This window comes from Podarcis gaigeae (genome assembly GCF_964106915.1).
Source record: "Podarcis gaigeae genome assembly, chromosome: 8".
In the NCBI taxonomy this organism is placed as follows: domain Eukaryota; kingdom Metazoa; phylum Chordata; class Lepidosauria; order Squamata; family Lacertidae; genus Podarcis; species Podarcis gaigeae.
Window position 1 is genome coordinate 2,990,991 of NC_139684.1, and position 19,640 is coordinate 3,010,630.

The 19,640-nt window shown below is 44.0% G+C and overlaps 1 protein-coding gene across 2 annotated transcripts; it reads right to left on the minus strand.

Moving 5' to 3' along the window:
- Window positions 1-250: 250 nt before the first annotated feature.
- On the minus strand, window positions 251-19,482 carry NCAPH (non-SMC condensin I complex subunit H). 2 transcript variants are annotated; one of them, XM_083753244.1, is made up of 18 exons: window positions 19,382-19,482; window positions 16,980-17,217; window positions 16,755-16,848; window positions 16,276-16,368; window positions 15,524-15,662; window positions 14,194-14,315; window positions 12,440-12,629; window positions 11,655-11,746; window positions 10,711-10,916; window positions 9,653-9,801; window positions 9,170-9,276; window positions 7,931-8,053; window positions 7,394-7,501; window positions 3,986-4,165; window positions 2,838-2,954; window positions 2,017-2,102; window positions 944-1,019; window positions 251-740 (listed from the first exon to the last, which is right to left on the minus strand). In XM_083753244.1, exons 2-18 carry the CDS (start codon window positions 17,210-17,212, stop codon window positions 681-683), a joined length of 2,175 nt encoding a protein of 724 aa, XP_083609370.1. In that variant the 5' UTR covers window positions 17,213-17,217; window positions 19,382-19,482; the 3' UTR covers window positions 251-680. The 2 variants fall into 2 exon arrangements, with proteins under 2 accessions (XP_083609370.1, XP_083609371.1); XM_083753245.1 differs by lacking the exon at window positions 19,382-19,482 and adding an exon at window positions 18,721-19,099.
- Between the last annotated feature and the right edge of the window lie 158 nt (window positions 19,483-19,640).

The following is a 19,640-nucleotide window of genomic DNA, read 5'->3' on the forward strand; positions in this document are numbered from 1 at the left end:
TTGTAATTTTATTGGTGTTAGCCGCCCTGGTATAAATAAAATTTTATTATTGTTGTTGTTGTTGTTGTTATGAAAAAGATTTTAAAAACAAGTTAGAAGAAAAAAGAAATTAACTACAAACATCAATAGACTGTTGTGGAGAATGTACTTTTACTTTCCTGCATAGGCCTGGTGCTATTGAGTCCACATACTCGTGTTAGCCTGTTCACCAGTTACACAGTTTTCTCACACACAAAATTCCAAAATGATGTGGAGGGTCACATTGTTTATTACTTACAAAAAACACACATTTGTACAAATATGTCAGTACATTCATATTCAATGATAAAGGAGGTTATAAGAAGAGAGCAAAAAGACATACAGGAGAGTTTTTATATGTACAGGAATTAAATAGTCATGTTAAAATAAAGCAAACTGAATACATCTAGCAATTCTTAGCTGTGATCACAATCAGACAGTGGGAGAGGGAATTTGCAGAATTCAGAAGAGAATTAAAACACTAATGGCACTCTTTTCCTGACTTCCCATAGTTTCAAGTCTTGGAATCACAAATTGTTTAATCAAGAACATGTACTGATGCTGCTTTTGGCCTCCTCAGTCTATGAGGATTGTGTGTGTGTGTTAGATAAATTCCATCCTAGGTTATCCAAGATTTTCTTATTATGCCCCAGTGGCACACATTAATCTCCTTGCAGCACTAAGACTTCAGACAAGTCTTCCACACCTTCTAGCTTCAGGTTCTGGAGACAAAGAGGAAACAGGGATCAAAATACATATCAAGCTTTGAAATTTCCACATATGCAGCCAGCGCGGAAAAGAAGATATCATGGACTTGTTTGCCAAGGCCAAGATGTGTATCACTGCATTGCCTGTGTAGGCCAGAAACAGCCCTTCTCCCCAACTTGTCCTTGATGTTTTTCAAGTTCCTGCCTTTATCCCGTACCTTTTCATTCGCCAGATGCAGGAGGCAAGCAAATGCCAGCGGCGCAGACAAGTTCTTTGCCATCGTGGAAGGCAGTCTGTGAAAGACAAAACTCAAGCTGAGAAGTAGATCAAATACTTTGGGCATGAACAAGCATTACATGCTGCTAAATAACACTCCCTGCTTTTCCCTCTTTGTCAGGCCAGCAGCAACAAACCATGAGCCTTGGGCTAAGCATGACATGTAAACTGATGCTCAGGCTGTGGCCTGAGGATCAAAATAGGAGCACATCCAAAACATTTACAGTAAACCATAGTTTGACTTATAGGGTTGAGTGAATGTGGCTTTTGTTAATAAGAGAGCTCACATCTTGCATTGCACAAACTCACTTTCCCCCTACTAAACCGATCTGGCAGCTATTTGTTCAGAAACCTACCAAACCTGTTTGACCAGTAGCAACAGTGGAGCCAAAGAAATGTGTGCACCCCTGGAAACAGAAGCTTGGCACCCAGACAAGCCTGCCACTTTTGTTCTCTTATGAACTATTATGCAACTCCAGCCTTGGGCTGCAATCTTAAACATACCTTCTAGGAATACAACTGGTAAACATGCATACTATTAAGAGTACTTTGCACTTCTAGTGTTCTGGTGGAAGGCTAGGTCAGTACTAGTTATGACTTGACTACCTTAGCAGGTTGTCAGCAAGACAGCTACTCACAGCTGGGTTATTTTGCAATGGGATAAAACAGGAAGACCTGCTGCATCCCAGCCTTCTTTTGAATTAATCTTCTCAGCTACACAGCAAGAATGTACAGCATGGTTCTAAAAAGATTTTAAATTCTACAACCAACATTCCACTCTAGAGCACAATCATGTCAGTGACTCAAGGTTGATTTTTATTTTATTTTAGCAAACAGGAAAATTTGATGACAAATTGAAGAAACATTCAGCAACTTGGGAGCCAATGCCAACATATGAAGCACACTTTAAATGGACCCCTGTGGTGGTTGGTTCCAATGCTTCAGCCAAAGGATTGGGGTGTAAATGTGTCTCTTTTCCTGGCATCCTAGACAAAGTCCTGGTGACCAAAGTACCTGTGACACAGATCCTTGATAACGTTGCTGAAGACCTTCTGACCAGATACGACTGAAGAGTTAGCATCTTTCTCCATGACTTCATTCTGTGTAAGTAAGTTTGAAATCTTAAAAGGTCACCTAGTAAACAAACTGAAAGCCTGTGAAGCAGATCCTGTCATGTTTTAAACTTCTGTACCATGTGTCCAGTGCTTTTAATATTACTACCTCAGAAGGTTGTTGGAAGGATTACAATTTGAACACCTGCAGTATTATATAGTTATTAAGTATTATATTACTGCTATGACAGATTGTCTGCCTAAAATCAGGGTGTGTGCCAACTGCAGGAAAATGCAAAGGCAGAAAGCAGCATTAAATGAAATACAGCCATAGATGTGCAATCCTGTGTGTACTGCAGTTACATACAATTCAGAATTCAGCTTTATGAGGATTTTGGCTTTGTTAAACAGCAAGTCTCTAATCCTTCTGTTTACAAAGACATTCTTTAGCCAGAACTAGGGGGTGGGAGGGGGCTGAGTCAGATTTCTAGTACCCTGCATAGCACTGTGGGTCCTCTCTGTGATTAGCAAAGTCAATTAGATATTTTTAAAATAGATTACAGAATTCAGCCTTTAAGTCCAGAGTTCACACAGCCCTGAATTCCAGTTTTCTGCTGGTATTACTGAACCAAGGAAGCAAATGGCTCTAGGTGACATTAAGAGTGCCACCAAAGCTGGTTGAGATAAAAACAGAATGAAAGCCTGTCTGTCTGGGATGGTGAGTGGGCCAAGGCATCACTGGGAAAGACAGCAGAGGCATTCTGGGTTTCCTGGGCTGCATACCTCTTGCTCAGTTTGATTTGTCTGGGCATCAGTCAGGAGCAGCCACATGCCCTGCTTTAGCCTCTTCATGTCCATCTTTTTGGCAGTCTTTGCATACTGAATATCAATCTTGTTCACCTAGAAGAGCAGGGAAAGGGAAACAGAGCTAGCCAAAGACCATCCAGTTAGAAGGCATCAGTAAACAGAAAGACAAATCTTCAACCCTGCCCCTTGTGGCATCAAGGCACAAGCTACTCCCTATGCCCTTGGGCTTGCTATTTAAACTAAATAAACCCAAGAGTTCAATAAGAAAAAGCACAGAAGCAGAGGAAGCTAGTGACCGTCATTTTTATTTTGAATAAACACGTAGATCTTCTTGGCACCGAAAATACCAACTACCTCTTAGCCTAGCCAATAGGAGAAAGAACTAAATTTCCATCCTCCTAGCTTCACCAGGAATTGGCAAGCATATACCCCCACCATAACACAAGGACTCTGAACCGTGCAGAAGACAGATCCATCTAGGCACAAGACTACCTTATATGCCAGGGGTGGGGAGGTGTTTCAATCCAGAGGGCCACACTCCCTTCCAGAGGCCACGTGGTGGGAGGTGTAGGCAGAGTAAAAGATGGTGGAGCAATGAATGTAAGTTTTATCTTTGGGCAGTAGCCTAATTTCTAAACAACCACCCACCCACACCCACACACCCTCTATCCTCCAACCAGGCAGACAAGAAGCATTATCAGAGGTCAAGGACACATTCCAGGCGGGCAAAGACAACCAAGGTGGGTGTAAAGCAAGCCCTGCGAGGGCTGTGGCCTGGGAAGAGTCCTGAGGGCCAGCAAGATCCCTGGAGGGCTGCAGCCAGGTCCCAAGCATGAGGCTCCCCAGCCCTGCCTTATGCAGTGGGTGGCAGAGAAAGAGAGCTGCCTTGGCCTACACAGCAAGTGTCACAAAAGCCTGGAGCAGAAGAATGGAACTGGTAGTTTTTTCAAAGTAGCATAGCATGAGCCACAGACAGACATCCAGGTTCCAGTGACACCTACAATATCCCTACAAGTGAAATGTGTGCCACACCTTCAGCTCAGCCCCCTTGGTAGCACACAACAGACATAAGCCTTAAAGAAAGGAGCTGCTTTGCAGGCCATGCATCCTACACCAGTACTTGCCTTCTGCGGCTCAGCCAACAGGTTCAATTCCCCATAGGTGGTGATGTTGTTCCCACTGATGCCTCCGTTGAGCTCTCTCTCCTGGCCTGCCTCTCCTGCAGGATAGGCTGTCATTTCAAACATCCCATTCTGGCCCATGAAGTCCACAGGAACGTCATCGTCATCATCACTGTCACCATCCTGAGTAGAAAAAAAGGACAGGGAGGGAAGCCAAACAGGGTCAGAGTTAAGCTGGAGAGCTAGGAAACACGTAACGCCCCTCACCCACACATTCAAGCAACAATCCTTCTCTCCAACTTTTTCTGCAGAGTTGCTCCAACTTTTTGAACTCAGATTCCCCACCGCTCTCTAAAACTAATCTATCTTCAAGGATTTCATCTTTATGCTAAGGCATAAAAGGAACTCTTGGATCAAGCCAAGTGGATATTGAGGATATGAAAGCTTTTAGAACGCAGGAAGATTTCCAAACGCCTTCAGACTCTGGAGAACCCAGAGTTAGATGTACTATAAGAAAAAGGTCCCATAAGATCTCCTGTATCCTCCTCCACCAGAGACAATGCATCAGCTACAAGGCAGCAATAACTGTGTACACTAGAGATAAAACTACATAAAAGGGATGTTTTTGCTGCCTCAAGATTTTAACCACTTGAGACATATTGGTTTGCAACTCCATAAGGGCGTTCTAAGGTTTCCCGTGGATGAACACAAATGAGGTCATCCATTCCACTTGCTAAAGACTCCACAGCCAGCTAATGGAATAATCCTTAAGCAAGCTTAACCACTGACATATTCTACTGAGCTCTTGCAAAGCCCTCCAGTGAGATCTGAATGAGATCATCCAGGGGACTGCAGTGAGGAGTCATCAATATGTTGACAATGCTCAGCTTTCTCTCTTTTACATCTCATCCAGGGGAAGTGGAGGTGGTTCTGGACTGGTACCTGGAGGCACTAATGGACTGAATGACAGCTAATGAAGCTCAGTTCAAACAGGGCAGAGGTGCTGTTGGTGGGTGGTTCATCTGTTCAGGAGGATAGTGTTCAGCCTGTTGTGGAAGGGGTTGTATTCTGCAACAATAGTCAGGCACACAGATTGGGGGAGGTTTACAGCCCCATCATTGTCACTGGAGACTCAAGTGGATTCAGGGGGCAGAGTGCCTTTAGACAGTCCAGGCTCATAGGCTCTTCTAGACAGATAGCTTAGCCTCCATTACCCATGCTCTGATAATGTCAAGGTTGTGTTGCTGCTCTATGTGAGGCCAAGTATAGCTAAAAAGCTTCTGTTAACTGTCTAGCATCTGCACTCTGAGCTAACGGAGACCAGAAGGTAGGATCTCTCCCGTTTTAGTCCCAGTTTCACTGGCTTCCTGTTTGCTTCCAGGCTCAATTCAAATTGCTTTATCATGTTTTAAAGCCATGACTTTGGAGCCAAGTATCTATTGGAGCTCCCCCCGCCGCCGCCGATGCTAAGATGTACATATGAGGCTTTTCTCAGTAGTAAGTGTACCCAGGAGACAGCCTTCGTAAATGGTGGTGCTGCACCTGTGCAATGGCCTCCCCAGGAAGGCACCCATTTTGCCTAGTACCCAAATTATAACAAAGTGCCCATCACCACCCCAGGCTTTCAGATATCTGAAGTTTTAAACTCTTAAGCTGGTGTTATGTTTTTGGTTGGCATTTTATCATGTGCTGTTCTTTTAGTGAGATTTGTGGTTTTTACTCTTTTGTAAGTTGCACAGCGAATACCGATTGGGGAATGAATTTCCCAAAATAAGTAGTCCACAGAGCCAAATTTCATTAAGGCTGCAATCCTAACCCCACTTACCCAGGAGAAATCCCCAGTGAATCCCAAAGTATGTACTTCCAAGTAAAAATGGTTAGATTGCACTGTAAACCAAACTACGTATGACCATAATAATATCATCCAGATTTACTCATGTTTCTATTTCCTTCTTCTTCATCCATTGTTTCAGTGATGCTGTAAGTCTTCACATACAATATTATTGGTTATGCCATTCAGGTCACATACAGAATACAGTTACTAATTGTATTCTAGTAACATTTACCCAGTGAAATTAATAGACCTAAATCAGTTTAACACAACCCCAAACATTTAAAGCACAAGAGATGGTATTCAATTTCAATCCTAGTCCAACTCAGAGCAGACTCACTGAAGTTAACGACCACAACTAATTCCAGCCTGTTCATCTCCATGTGTCTACTCTGAGTTGGATTTTAAAAGGTAAAGGTACCCCTGACCATTAGGTCCAGTCGCGAACAACTCTGGGGTTGCAGTGCTCATCTCACTTTATTGGCCGAGGGAACCAGCGTTTGTCCGCCGACAGCTTCTGGGTCATGTGACCAGCATGACTAAGCCGCTTCTGGTGAACCAGAGCAGCACACAGAAAAGCCATTTACCTTCCCGCCAGAGCCGTACCTATTTATCTACTTGCACTTAACGTGCTTTCGAACTGCTAGGTGGGCAGGGGCTGGGACCGGACAACAGAAGCTCACCCCGTCGCAGGGATTCAAACTGCCGACCTTCTGATCGGCAAGCCCTAGGCTTGCCCTAGGTTTAGACCATAGCGCCACCCGCATCCCTTTGAGTTCGATTTAGTTAAATAAAATCTTATATCACTTTAATAGTTATGGCTTCTCCCAAAGAATACTGGGAACTGTAGTTTAAAGGTACCAGGAACTGTTAGAAAACCCATAGTCCCCTCAGAGAGCTACAATTCCCAGTTTCCTGGGAAAAGGGACTAATTGTTAAACCAATCTAGAAATTGTAGCTCTGTGAGGGGAAAAGGGTCTGCTAATAACTCTCAGAACACTTAAGATGCAGTCCCCAGGATTATTGGGGGAAGCCAAGGCTGTTCAAAGTAAGGCAATGACCACGGTTTCCAGGAATTTCTTTTGTTTAAAACTTTTGTGAGTGAGCTGAGAGTTTGTTTGGACCCTGGGAGAGAACCCAGAGGCTGAGAGGGAGGGTGTGTCAGAAGAAAAATGATATTGGGGGGGGGGTATGTAACTTTGTTTAACGTAACATTTTTATGTAGCTGTGTATTTTTTTAATATTTAAGTTGTCTGTTGTTGCTTCTTTTTTGCACACCTCTTAGAGAAGCTGCCTGTGCCATGGTTGCAAAATATTATTCCCCTTCTGAGATCCACACAATGTGGGATTATTCCTTATTCTAGTTAGGGTCCCTCGGTTGCTTGAGCACATTTTGAGGTCCTTCAGATAATGTTGCACTGAGGCAGAACCGACAAAAGCCACCGAGGTTGTTAACCAATAGGAAGGCTGCCAAACCTCTCTGCCCAGATTGGCAGCCAGCTTCTATTAGACTCACCAAAAACCTTCATATAAGAAAGGATGCAACCCACAGTAGTGTTTCTCTGATCTTTGCAGCTTACCTGCAATGCAGGACAGAAATTGGAGGTGTCATTGGGATTGTTGTAATCATACTCTTCAACCTCACTGTCGTGACTGGACGAGTCACCCTGCAGCGGCACCTTCGACAGCTGCAGAAACCAAAGACTTGGGTGACTTAGGACATCAGTCACTAATGGGAAAGAACATTAAACTAAAACACTCACTCCAGAAATTGCCTCAGCATGCCCTTCTGCCCAGAGCAGCCGACTGATAAGCAAACCAAGCTGAAACTGCAGTACAGTGGTACCTCGGGTTACATACGCTTCAGGTTACATACGCTTCAGGTTACAGACTCTGCTAACCCAGAAATAGTACCTTGGATTAAGAACTTTGCTTCAGAATGAGAACAGAAATTGTGCAGCAGCAGCACGGCAGCAGCGGGAGGCCCCGTCAGCTAAAGTGGTGCTTCAGATTAAGAACAGTTTCAGGTTAAGAACGGACCTCCAGAATGAAATAAGTACGTAACCAGAGGTACCAGAGGCAAGGCAGGAGTGTTGCATGGAATTGAGAAAGCTTACCCTATTGGCTGGCTTAAGGAAGAGGCGGGTGAGGTTGTCTGGATCATAGCGGAAGTCTGCAGGAAGAGTTTTGCTTTTCTTGTTTTGACTTTCAAGGGTTGACTTGGACAGAGTAGTAGCTGCCTGTTTGAGAAAAGCAGAAGCACACAGAAAAATCAAGCACTCCCATCCAAATATCCCAGCAAGGTGGTCCAGAAGGATATCATGGTTGATGGTACAAGAACCACCAAGAGGTCCAGAACTCCTCCGGTCCAGTTCCTGGCATAAAGCGGTCACCAAGGAGACCAAAGCAGTCTCTGTCCCATAACCAGGCCTGAAACCAAACTAAAATGGGTCTAGATAATCAGTCTTTTCCAGAAACCCCTAGAGCTGAGAAGCCATCAGACACTTCAGTACCTTGCCCCCAAATGGTACTAAATGGTATTTTGGAGACTGGCCAATGATTATCCAATACGGTGGGATTCAGGGAGGGCTTTTTCAACAGAGGTCTTATAACTGTCTCCTTTAGGTGTGCTGGAACACAGCCTTGTTGTAAGGAGGCATTGACCACTCCCTCCACCCTCCCAGCCAGTCCCCCACTGGCCCTTTTGATGAGCCAGGAAGGGCAAGAATCCAGAATACATGCAGTAGCTCTCACATTTTCAAGGATCCTTGTCTACATCCTCGGGCTGCATAAATTGAAAAGTATCCATTAACACTGGAGAAGCAGAGTCCAAAGTTACATCCACTGGACCTGCATCAACTATAGTGTCCAAGTCAGAACAGATTTGAGCAATTTAGTCAGCAAAGTGCTGAGCAACTTGTTCACAGAGAGCTGTCAAGTGGTCTAAATTATGACATGGGCCTTTGTAAAAGACCCCTGACCACTTGAAACAGCTCCACTGAACAGTTCCTTGCTGATGCAATGGAGGCTGAGAGAGAAAAGTACTTTTTCACTGCCTGCACTGCCACAGAGTAGGTTTTCAAAGGGGTTCTAGCCCGTGTTCTGTCAGACTCATTTAGAGTTTTCCACCAACATTGCTCTAGTTGCCGTCTCCTACTGCTGACTGTCCTCAACATGTTGTATTCAAAGGCTTGTCTTCTCTTAACATGGGACTTCTCCAAAGTTGTAATGGGTAACAGCAGTTGACAAGACCTATCCATTATTGTATAAAATATTTTTAAAACTGTTTTTAAGGTAGTAATATCTTGGGTAACAACCACCCACATACACGCCCCTATCAAGAGTTAAAAACATACCCTTGTTTTGCAGAAGTAAGGCTCAAAATCAATCTCATCTTCAAAGTTTATCTCAAATACTTTTTTTGCAGCCTTTCTTTTGTTTGCTTTCTCAGGGTTGGCATCACCTGTGAAGAGTAGAAGCAAATGAGTGGAAGATGTTGCTGGATCTGCTACAGAAGGTTAACAAGAGTTTATTATTTGGTGCTGCTGCTTGTTTCAGAGTGCACTTCCTAAAATGTTGAATATCGCCTCAGTTGTCTTTTGGCAATCTCTACTGCATACCACCTCACCTTGGAACTCTCAAACCTAATTTGAGGGTCAGGATAAGCTTTGACAATGCTTTGCTTTGACTGAGTCACATCTGCAGAGGCATGAACTGTGGATTTCATGTTCTGAGAAGACTTGCATTTCCAAATTCTACACAAGACCTATAAAGCTGTAGGTCAATATGCAAGCAGAAAGCCAGGGAATGAACTCCCACGACTCCCTTCACAGCCTTACCTTTATGGTGAGGCTTGAAGCGCCAGTGCTCTGGGCCTGCCCACATGAACATGGTTCGGGGGCTGAAGTAAGAATATTCGCTGGGCTTCAGGGACAAATGAAGCGACATGGACCTGACATCTCCTTCCCCCAGGGGAACCACTTCTTTTCTGGAAGAAGTACATACACACCCCTGATTATAAAAGTCACCAGTTTTATTCATTCTCACCAGGCTTTTATTCTATTTGTAAAGCTTCCTCAAAGGTGTTTTTTTTTTATTCTCCCCACCATTTTAATTATTTTTATGAATTGTTGCCTGTGAAGCATCCTGAAGTGATTTCACAATGAAGAAAAACATTCAGAGTAAAAGACATAATTTCATAAACCTCTGAAATCCACTCTTAACTGAATGTAAACAAGAAAGCCATAGGCCAACACAATACAAACAAAACAGACATTTCAGTTCAGCCGACAGATATATACAACAGAACACACACCCAATCCCACATTATCCCTCTACAATAAACTATAAAAATGTTAAAATATAATAAGACAAAAGCAAATCCCACTCCCTCCCCCCCCCCCCGTTTTTGGAACCTGGCTAATTTTCTTTGTTGCCAGAGTAAATCTGGCTATTTGGATGGTAATGAATACATCTTTGCCTGCAAGCAATGCATAGATCACAATGGGTCTGCCTGACAGATTGGAGGCTACAAAACTTGTGTGCCAATGGAGCTTGTATAAGGGACCACTGAACAGGTAATGGGAGACGTGCTCAACCTCACTGGATGAGTTGAGATTTCTGAAACGTTCCATCCAGTAAAGCAGAGGACATATACTGGAGGCATAAGGCTGGGAATTATTTTCTTGAAGGAGCAGTGGTATGGATTATAAAACAATTCTCCAAAACTTCAAATCCAATTCTAATACTCAAGGGGATTTAGAAGGTTTGTTGAAAGAACGAGATCTTCAACAGGTGCTAAAACACAATAGTGACCATGTCTATTTGATAGGAGTTCCAGAGGGCAGGCACCACCACACGAAAGGCCTGATTCCTACACAAACGTTCCTCAACATACCTCAACATTCCTGGTGTTTGTCTACATAACTCCAACTTTTCAGAGAACTCGCTAAGGTCCTTCTCAACCGTCTCGGCCGGGATGTCAGCATCAAAATCGTTCTCTGCTGCGTCCTCAGAATAGTCTCCAGGGTCACTATCAATCTCTGCATTGACGTCAAATGCCTGGTCACTCTTCTTAAATTTATCCAACAAAGCAGCCACAGACTGAAAAGAAAAAAAAATGTAAAAGGAAAATCCTTTTGGAGGCAGTGAGAAGACTGACAACAGAATTAGTGTATAATTTGTGTGACTTCAGAGAAAGGGGGGAATATATGAATAGCTGCTAAAATGTACACAAGAACAAAATGCATTTTAGTCCCACAAACAAGAATAGGCAACAAAAATAAGATTACTAAAATACAATATACATCTCATCCACCCAAAATGATGCCTATACATCAATTTGATGTGACAATACGTAGAAACAAAACTCGCTTCAGTCTCCAAAAGATCTTCCTAAGTGGCCAAGGAATTTGTCACAATTTGACACAAAAGTTAGTTGACCTATATAGATATGTAGGCCAGCTATGTAGATAAGGCAAAGGACTAATCACATTCGTAAAGCTACCATGCCCACATGGTGAACATGAAGATATGAAGAACATTTTAAAATATGGTGCTCTTATACTAAGCACCCAAACATATATGTTTTCAGGGTATCCTGTAAATATCAGATTCCAGATGTCACCTATTCAACATAATAGTAATGTGCAACTGTGAGGCTATAGGTACCTCTGCCTGCAAGATCAAGTGGCTGGCAATGAAGCTTCAGAAACATTTTTTTTAAAAAAACACAACCACCATGAAATGCAGGCAATTATGGGGTAGAAACTGAAATAGCTTTGAATCCCCCCATTGTGTGACCAGTTCACTTAATTCACTGTAACGGCCAGCTTGACATACCTCATTATGGGTTTCACTGTCCCACTGGGTGAATAAGAAGCCAGCCAATGAAGGGCAGATGGGGCGCTTTTCAGCACACTGCAGAAGGATGGCTAGAAAGGAAGACAAGAAGGGAGGAGTTGGAGATTCCAAGCCATAACCACAGCCCCCCTTTATGCTACCATGCTCCCCCACAGATGAGAACTCTGGACGAAGAGAACTCATGAGTGATCTTGATAGGCCCCTAATCCCTGCACTACTAATAGTAATTTATATCCTTGATCACTGGTAACTTGGCTGAGGCCCTGGTATCAGGGGGCTTGGTACCATGTCTCCCCAACCCTCCATTCCTTTAGTTTCTACTCCCTGCAGACTTCTAGGAGACAGGCACCTGCTGTACCCACAGCTGCTGCTCCTTTGATGCTTGCAAAGGATGGACAAAAGAGAGCCTTCTGTTGAGGGTAAGCTCATTTTTGGAGTCTGGCCCATGGTATCTCTTCTCCAGGACACTAAGTGAAGCAAACATTCCCCACTCCCTACCAAATCAAAGTAGAAAGAAGAGGTGGTGTCAAGCCTCCTTTTGCCCATCAGGCATCTCTTTCTTTATAAAGCTTAGCTCCTGTGAACACTCACTTGCTCTGCCTCCAGAGGCAAAGCAGCATGACTCTTCTATCACTGCAAAGTGGAAAGGTCTCAATATATGTGTGATCCCACCTATCCTATCCTGGCTTGGTTCTCAGCCTACTCAAAATGAAACATTACTGCACCTAGAAGAAGATGGAGAGTTAGCAACTGTTAGCACCTACACTTTAAGCCTGTCACTTTCACATGAGAAGATGTCGGCAGCTCGGCAGTCGTAGAAGAAGGCAGGGGGATGACCATGGAATCAAACAGAACTTCACTGAGAAAGTTGTGTACATGAAGCATAGTGAGGAAAACACCAGCCGTACTGCACTCATCAAAGGAGGCTGCTGTTCTCTGGAACATGGGATCAACCTGGTTGGGGGGGGGACAACAGGAGCTCAGGTTCAAATATCAAGTTCAATGAAACTTTGCAGATGCTGCTTAACATTCACTGTTTAGACCAGTAGCAAAGGCTCCAGGCTCTGTCCCCAAACATGTTCCCAGGAGTATGTCATGTAGAGCTAAACACATCAAGGGAAGGAAACAGAAGCCACCAAATATTCCCTCCTCACTTCTCATCCCTCTTCCACCCACCACAGCAAAAAGGCACATGGTTTTACTCATAAGATATTTTTTACATCAAGCCTCTTCAGTGATTAAGTAATACAACTGACTGCCTAAGTGATCAAAAATATATATCTCAATACGCAGCAACACATTTTGAAATATTATAGGAAGTGCAAGAACCTACCATTATAGACAAAAAGGTCCTATGCTTTACTAGGTCTTCAAATATTTTATCTTCCTAGTACAACAAAGGACAAACAAAAGCATCCTTTGCTGAGCCCTAAAAATTAAGATTTGCCTCCATTAATTAAAAATGGACTCAACTGATTTCTCACCTTAACTATAGATTTCTCATCTATAGCTTCAATTGGTAATTAATAATAATAATAATAATAATTTGGTACTTGCCCTCCATCCTAAGGTCTTAGGGCAGTTTACAACAATTTACAAAGCATACAACCACATTCATAGGAGCCAGCTCCTAGGAGCTGAGGAGTCTTCACCCCCCCCCATAAATTATTTGAGGGGGCCAGAACACCCCAAAGTTGATGGGCATTGTGATTCAAATGGTGTCCATGCACCATGTAATGTGATCCATTATACAGGGCAGGGCTTCCTTACCCCCCCCCACCAAATATTTTATTCAAGTTGGCACCGCTGACCATGTTATGCTAGCCTTCACATCCCATGTAGAAAATGGTCTGAGGTCACCTTAAGATCACAGGCTGTATGGGAACACATAAAACTCTATATGCTTTCCACACTAGCTGGAACCTAATGGTGCAGGATTCCAGCTCCTGTGGAAGTCTATGCGCTTAGATATCCATAGATAGGCTTTCCCCTGCATACATCCAGACTTCATGCACAGACATTGGCCCCACAGCTCCTTTCTGTGTGTCAAGGGAGCTTAAGCTACTGGTCAAGGTGTGTCAAGGTAGCTTACCAACCCAGTTCCACTCCCCAGACTGTGAACTTGCTCCGCCCATGGGCAAGAAAACACTAACTTCTCACTCTGTCAGATACTCTACACATTGTGTGCAGCTGTATGCCAGACTTAGAACAGTGGAACAACATTTCACTCCCTAAAGGGGCTAAAATTCCTGCACTGCAGGGGGTTGGACTAGATGAGCCTCTAGGCCCCTCCCAACTCTACAGTTCTATGATTCTATGAAAAGGATGGATCCCAACAGGCACACAGGATAGTTGTAATGAACTGACCAACAAAGATGAACATGCTGTGCCTCCCCCACCCAGATTTCTGCTCTAATGTCTCCAACTATTCTCCCAGCAGATGCTGTAGGCAGATAGTCAACCAACTACTTTAGGAAGGGGATGTTTGAGAAATGTCCTTCGGAGCAGGTTCTCTCACCTCACACCTATGATCTTCATCGGAGATATTAATGTTATTCAGATTCCGTTCAATAGTTTTGTACTGGTGCTTCCTCTTGCTCAGACGTGTTTTGGAACTCTCAGAATCCACAACCCCTCCACCTACAAGAATGGTCACAACTCAAGGTAATCATCATCATCATCATCATCCTCCTCCAGGTGCAAGTACTTTCCAGTGCTGCTCAGTTACAAAGTCCAACTGTTCTGCTATCTTGCATCATTTACAGAGGAGAAAGAAATAATCTCTCCCGTTCCTTTACACAAATGGATCTTCCCATCTCTTCAATTATGCTTTGACTATCTCAAAAAAATATTGCAAGTCACTTTCATGACGTGAGATTTATACCTGTACCTACTGACAAATGCAGGGAAGAGAACACAAGTATGAAAGGATTTTTTGACACAGGTAAGTTGAGCTGCTTGCAAATACAGTCTTTGGTGGGTTGGATGTTATTCAACCTCCCATTCAAAATAAAACAAAAAACCAGAGGCGATGTATTGGAGACACAAGGCTGTGAAGGCTTTCCCAGGAAGGAGGCACCATAAGGGATACAAATTAATTATCGAGGGTGAATGTCAGTTTATATGGTGGATACCAATAAAAAGTTGACATTTGTGTGGTTGAAGACAAATCCCACTCATTTAAAAACAAAAACTAGAGATGCTGAGAACTGATCTGGGACTGTGTGTCTCACAAATAGTGATGTGGATCTGGGAAATTTTAAATTGAAATTTTCTCAGAGAATATTCTATTTTTAGCTTCCGTTGTAAGAGTTTCTGATGCCCCAGTTAGTAATCTAATTTAGCATGTTTAGCTTAGTTCTTTTTAGTAAAACAACAACAAAAAATGGTATGTTTTAGTCTCAACACAGCACAAGTATTAGACCAGATATATTTGAGGGGAGAAATTAAAGCACACTTAATGTGGTTTAACATTTTATTATGTATAATCTTTTACTGAAATATTTGTAAAAATCCAAAGACGGGCAATAGTATGTACTGCCTTAATACTGTTTCAGGTAAACAGCATTAAGGCAGTGCATACTATTCTTTGTCTTTAAACACTAAAAACTAGTAACAGATTTCAGTTACCCAAATAACTTCGCATATGTTGACTCATAATCCTATGAAATATATTAATTAGAACTTGCAACTTCCAAGCTTGCCTTATCTTGTTTGACATCCATTCATAGGTACTAATGAAACATTTTTTTTTCCACCCCACATCAATGCCTACAGCTGTACTATGGGCCTTCCCCACACATGCTATTCCAAATCCCATGCTCAGCTCATCGTGTTAAGCAACACACCTGTATCCTGACCATCCACAGGCTCTGCAGCAGCAGACTGTTTTCCCAGCCCTCCAAGAACTCTGTAAACATCTGCATGGACAGCATCAACTTTTGCTGCATAGATCTTTGCACTGGCATCCAGGGTACCAGCTGCTACCTGTAAGGGGGAATGTTAAGAAAGAAGTTAAGAGAGTGGAACTAAGCTTTGAGTGGGCTACTATGAACCTACAGACTACTTGTCAATAAGATAAGAAAAAGCTTCCTTTTCTTTGCCTGGCTTCCCAGACTTTCCACCTGCCCTCTGGGCTTCTGTCTCAAGCTGAAAAGGGTACAATTGGCCCAACTGTCAGGAATAGTAGCCATTATTTAAATATACCCAACTATTCCTTTCCAGCCTGGTTGTTCCTCAGTCAAAACAATCTTCCCTCACGATGGCTTTTGGCAACCTGGAAATAGCCTTTCAAAGTCTGGCAAACCCAACCTGAGTCCTCCATAAATGAATGTGTGGTACTGCTAGGTAGAATGCGGTGGCAGACAGTTTTCACTTTCTGCAGTAGATCAGTAAGCCAGCTTTTCCAGAGGGGGCATTTTTAAAATTTGCTGCATGGACCACACTAAGAAGAATAGCAGTATTTCAACGTATACATTCACACATGACCCTCAAAGAAGCAGAGTGTAGGAAGAAACCCAGGACTCTCCAAAAGTTACCAGAAGTGGATACGCAGATGCACATTCTCTGTCACAGGAAACACATCAGGAAGGCCTCTAACCTTAAAGTTGGTGGGTTCAGAGTCCTTTTGTCTGAGTATTTCTGTCATGTAGTCGATAAGGTGCAAACCAAATACATTCTTCGTGGTGATTTTCTGGAAGAGGGAACAGCAAGTTGGCATTACTGACAGATACATTCTTCATCCTGTAATCTACAGTAAACAATCTTAGAATCTGCAACAAGTTCATCTAAATCCTATGCCAAGAAAGGTCTAATTCTACAATCCACTTGAATGATACGAAATTTATGAAAACTTGCTTTATTTGTATCATTAATTGTCCTTCTAGCTAACATGTATAAGTACAATAAGCTATGCAGGAGGAAAGATGGTCAGTATTCTGAAGGTATAAATCTAGATTCAGAGGCATTTTACATGTATATGAAATCATGGAATGCAAGCAGTTCTGCCTGTACTAGCCAGAGCGGCTCTTGATAAGGGTGTGTCTTTGAAGTTAATGAACAGATGCTAGACTTACTTACATTTTCTGTTGAAAGTTTGATGCATGTGGAATAATGATCTGCAATTTGGGCATTTGACAGTTGTGGAATTGCTGGCAATGATGTTTCTGCTTGCCTAAAATAAAGCAATAAGCAAAGCAGTATAGTACAGCAATAAATCTCTCTCTCTCTCTCTCTCTCTCTCTCTCTCTCACACACACACACACACACACACACACTATCAATGCTTGCGCAAACCACACTTACTTGTTGGACGGGGACTTTATAAACAGAGGCGACTCAGTGCTAAACTGCAAGTCAACCACCCTGGAGCGCCGACGCTGCTTCCTCTCTCGCTCATCATCATTCCCAGGGCAGTTTTCCAGCACAGGGGTGCCTGAGGCACTAAGAGGCTGCCGCCTAGTGCCAGGGGACACAAACACACTGTCGAAAGAGGCATTTCCTTTAGAGCCAGCAGACTGCGGCGTTGAGGCACTCATTGTTGCTAGGAGGGAAACAACAGCTAATGAGATCTACAATTCCTTGGTAACAACAGTTGCATTGGCTTCCAATTCATTTCTTACCACAATTAAAAGTACTGGTTTGATGTCTTTCATGCCTCAGCACTCCTGCTCTATGCCCTCTTTGAGTGGTTTTGCCTGCCTAGAGATGTGTTTCTGCGCAAACCTCTGGATTTTATGTAGCTGGAGTGTAGCCTACTGCACAGGATATAGTCACATTGCTACACTCACTTTCCCCTCTCTGGACTCACCTACTTCTTGACTCCCACCTGTGCCCATCACTGGAAGGCTGCCCTTGAGAGAAAGGAGTCCTTGGGCTGAAATAGGTTCCCTAAGGTAACTCATTGGAGCCTATGATGTGGGCAAGAAAAGGTTTCTTTTTCACACTTTAGGGCCAGGATACCTGAAATACCATCTTCTCCAGTATGAAACTTGGATCACATACAGTTGTACCTTGGTTTTTTAACAGCTTAGTTCTCGAACGTTTTGGCTTCTGAATGCCACAAACCCAGTGACTGTTCTGGTTGTCAAACTATTTTTGGAAGCTGAACGTCCGATGGGGCTTCAAATGTCTTGGAAGTCGAACTGACTTCCGGAACGGATTCGTTCAACTTCCAAGGTACAACTGAATTAGATTCAGGGGAAAAGGTCTTTTCCATGTTCTGAACTTGAGGTATGGCTGGTAGGAATTCGGGGGGGGGGGTGTCCCTCCCTGGCTGCATCCAGGCTTAGAACTCCTTGCCTGGCACAGCCAATTTAGCCCCCTCCCCCTCGACTTTCCACCAGATGGCGTAAAAAAGAAGACACTCTTCTCTTTTTGCCTGCCAGGCAGTTGCAATGGTTTTAATATATCTATGTGGGAATTATTGTATCTTTATTTGGTTACTTTAAGTTTCTGTAGGCAAGATAAAGTTACTGACAAATTTAATACATAAATAATGGAATTTGCCTTTTCTACTGCTGCTGCACACTGGCCAGCGTCTTGGGGTCATGGTGGATAGCTCAATGGAAGGTCTCAGTCCTGGTCCATCACCTCCATTTCAGACTCTATGAGCATGTACATGAAATTAATTTTTTGCTTCAACATGCAGCAGCTTGTGTTTTTTTATAATGAGCTGTATTTCCTATTTTTACTGCCCTCAGCTTAGAGGTCCTTTCAGGAAGTCTTTACAATCTCTTTGATTTAACCTCTCTAAAGAATTTAGTGTCATCCGGAAACTTGGCCTCCTCACTGATCAGTCCAAACTCTACATCATTTATGAAATAAAGAAGCACAGGTCCCAGCACCAAGCCTTGGGGATCTCTGCTTTCTACACCCCTCTATCTGGAGAACAGCCTATGTATTCCGACTATTTGCTTCCTGCCGCTTAACCAATTCCTGATCCACAACAGGACCTCTCTTATTCTGTGACTTCTCAGCAGCCTTTGGTAAGGCACTTTGCCAAAAGCTTTTTCAAAAGCCCAAGTACACTCTTCCGACCGATCACCTCTATCTATATGCTCCATCCATCAGCAGGAGTAACTGGGAGCTCCCAGTCGCTTCCCCAATTTTCCCTAGACAAAGGTGACCACAAGCGAGCCTCTCTCAAACTTGGGTCCCGGGCTGTTCCATCACTCCCAGGACCAGTGGTCAGGGATGATAGGAGTTGTAGTCCAGCAGCGTTTGGGGACCCAAGTTTGAGAGAGGCTGCTTGGAAGCTGCCGAGGCCAGAGCATTAAATCACGGAGATGGGCAGCAGGCAGCCTCCCTTCATTGCGCGCCCAGCAGCCACGATTCCGCCGGCGCGAGACCCGTGCGCGTCCCCGCCAAGCGAAGGCGCAGCTCCGCGCCTCCGGGAATCTCTTCTCCCGCCGCCTCCGGCTCCCGCTCCAGGGCGACCAATGAGCGGCCTTCGGGCGCCGCTTGCGCCGCCAATCAACGTAGCTCCTTTCAAAAGTCCTCAGTCGCGCACTTCTCCGCTCCCTATTGGCCAAGCCTTTCCAGTATCGGCCAATCAGCGACCAGCTTCTTACAAAGTCTCTTTCCCGCCCGCCGCCGCCGCCCCCCCCCCCCGCGAAGGCGCCTCCGAAAGTGAGGCAAGGCTTGAGGCGGCCGCGGCCTGCTTTGCCTTACGCCGACCTTTACCCGCCTAGCTGCCCTTAACTCACCTTCCCCCAGCCGCGCGGAGTCAGCCACCGACTCACACTTCCCAGCCGGCAAGCGCCGCTTCTCCGCTTTTAATTTACCCGCGCCGACACAGTGCGCAGGCGCGGCGCAGGCGTGACGTCAGCGCGCAGTGAACGGGCGACGCGAGGCTAAGCGCGTACCACGTGTGAGGAGCGAGAGAGAACAGAGTTATGAAAAGGATAGAGAGTCTATTCCTGGAATTTCCGAGTTTCATACGTCCTTCTCTCAATTGTGATTTTA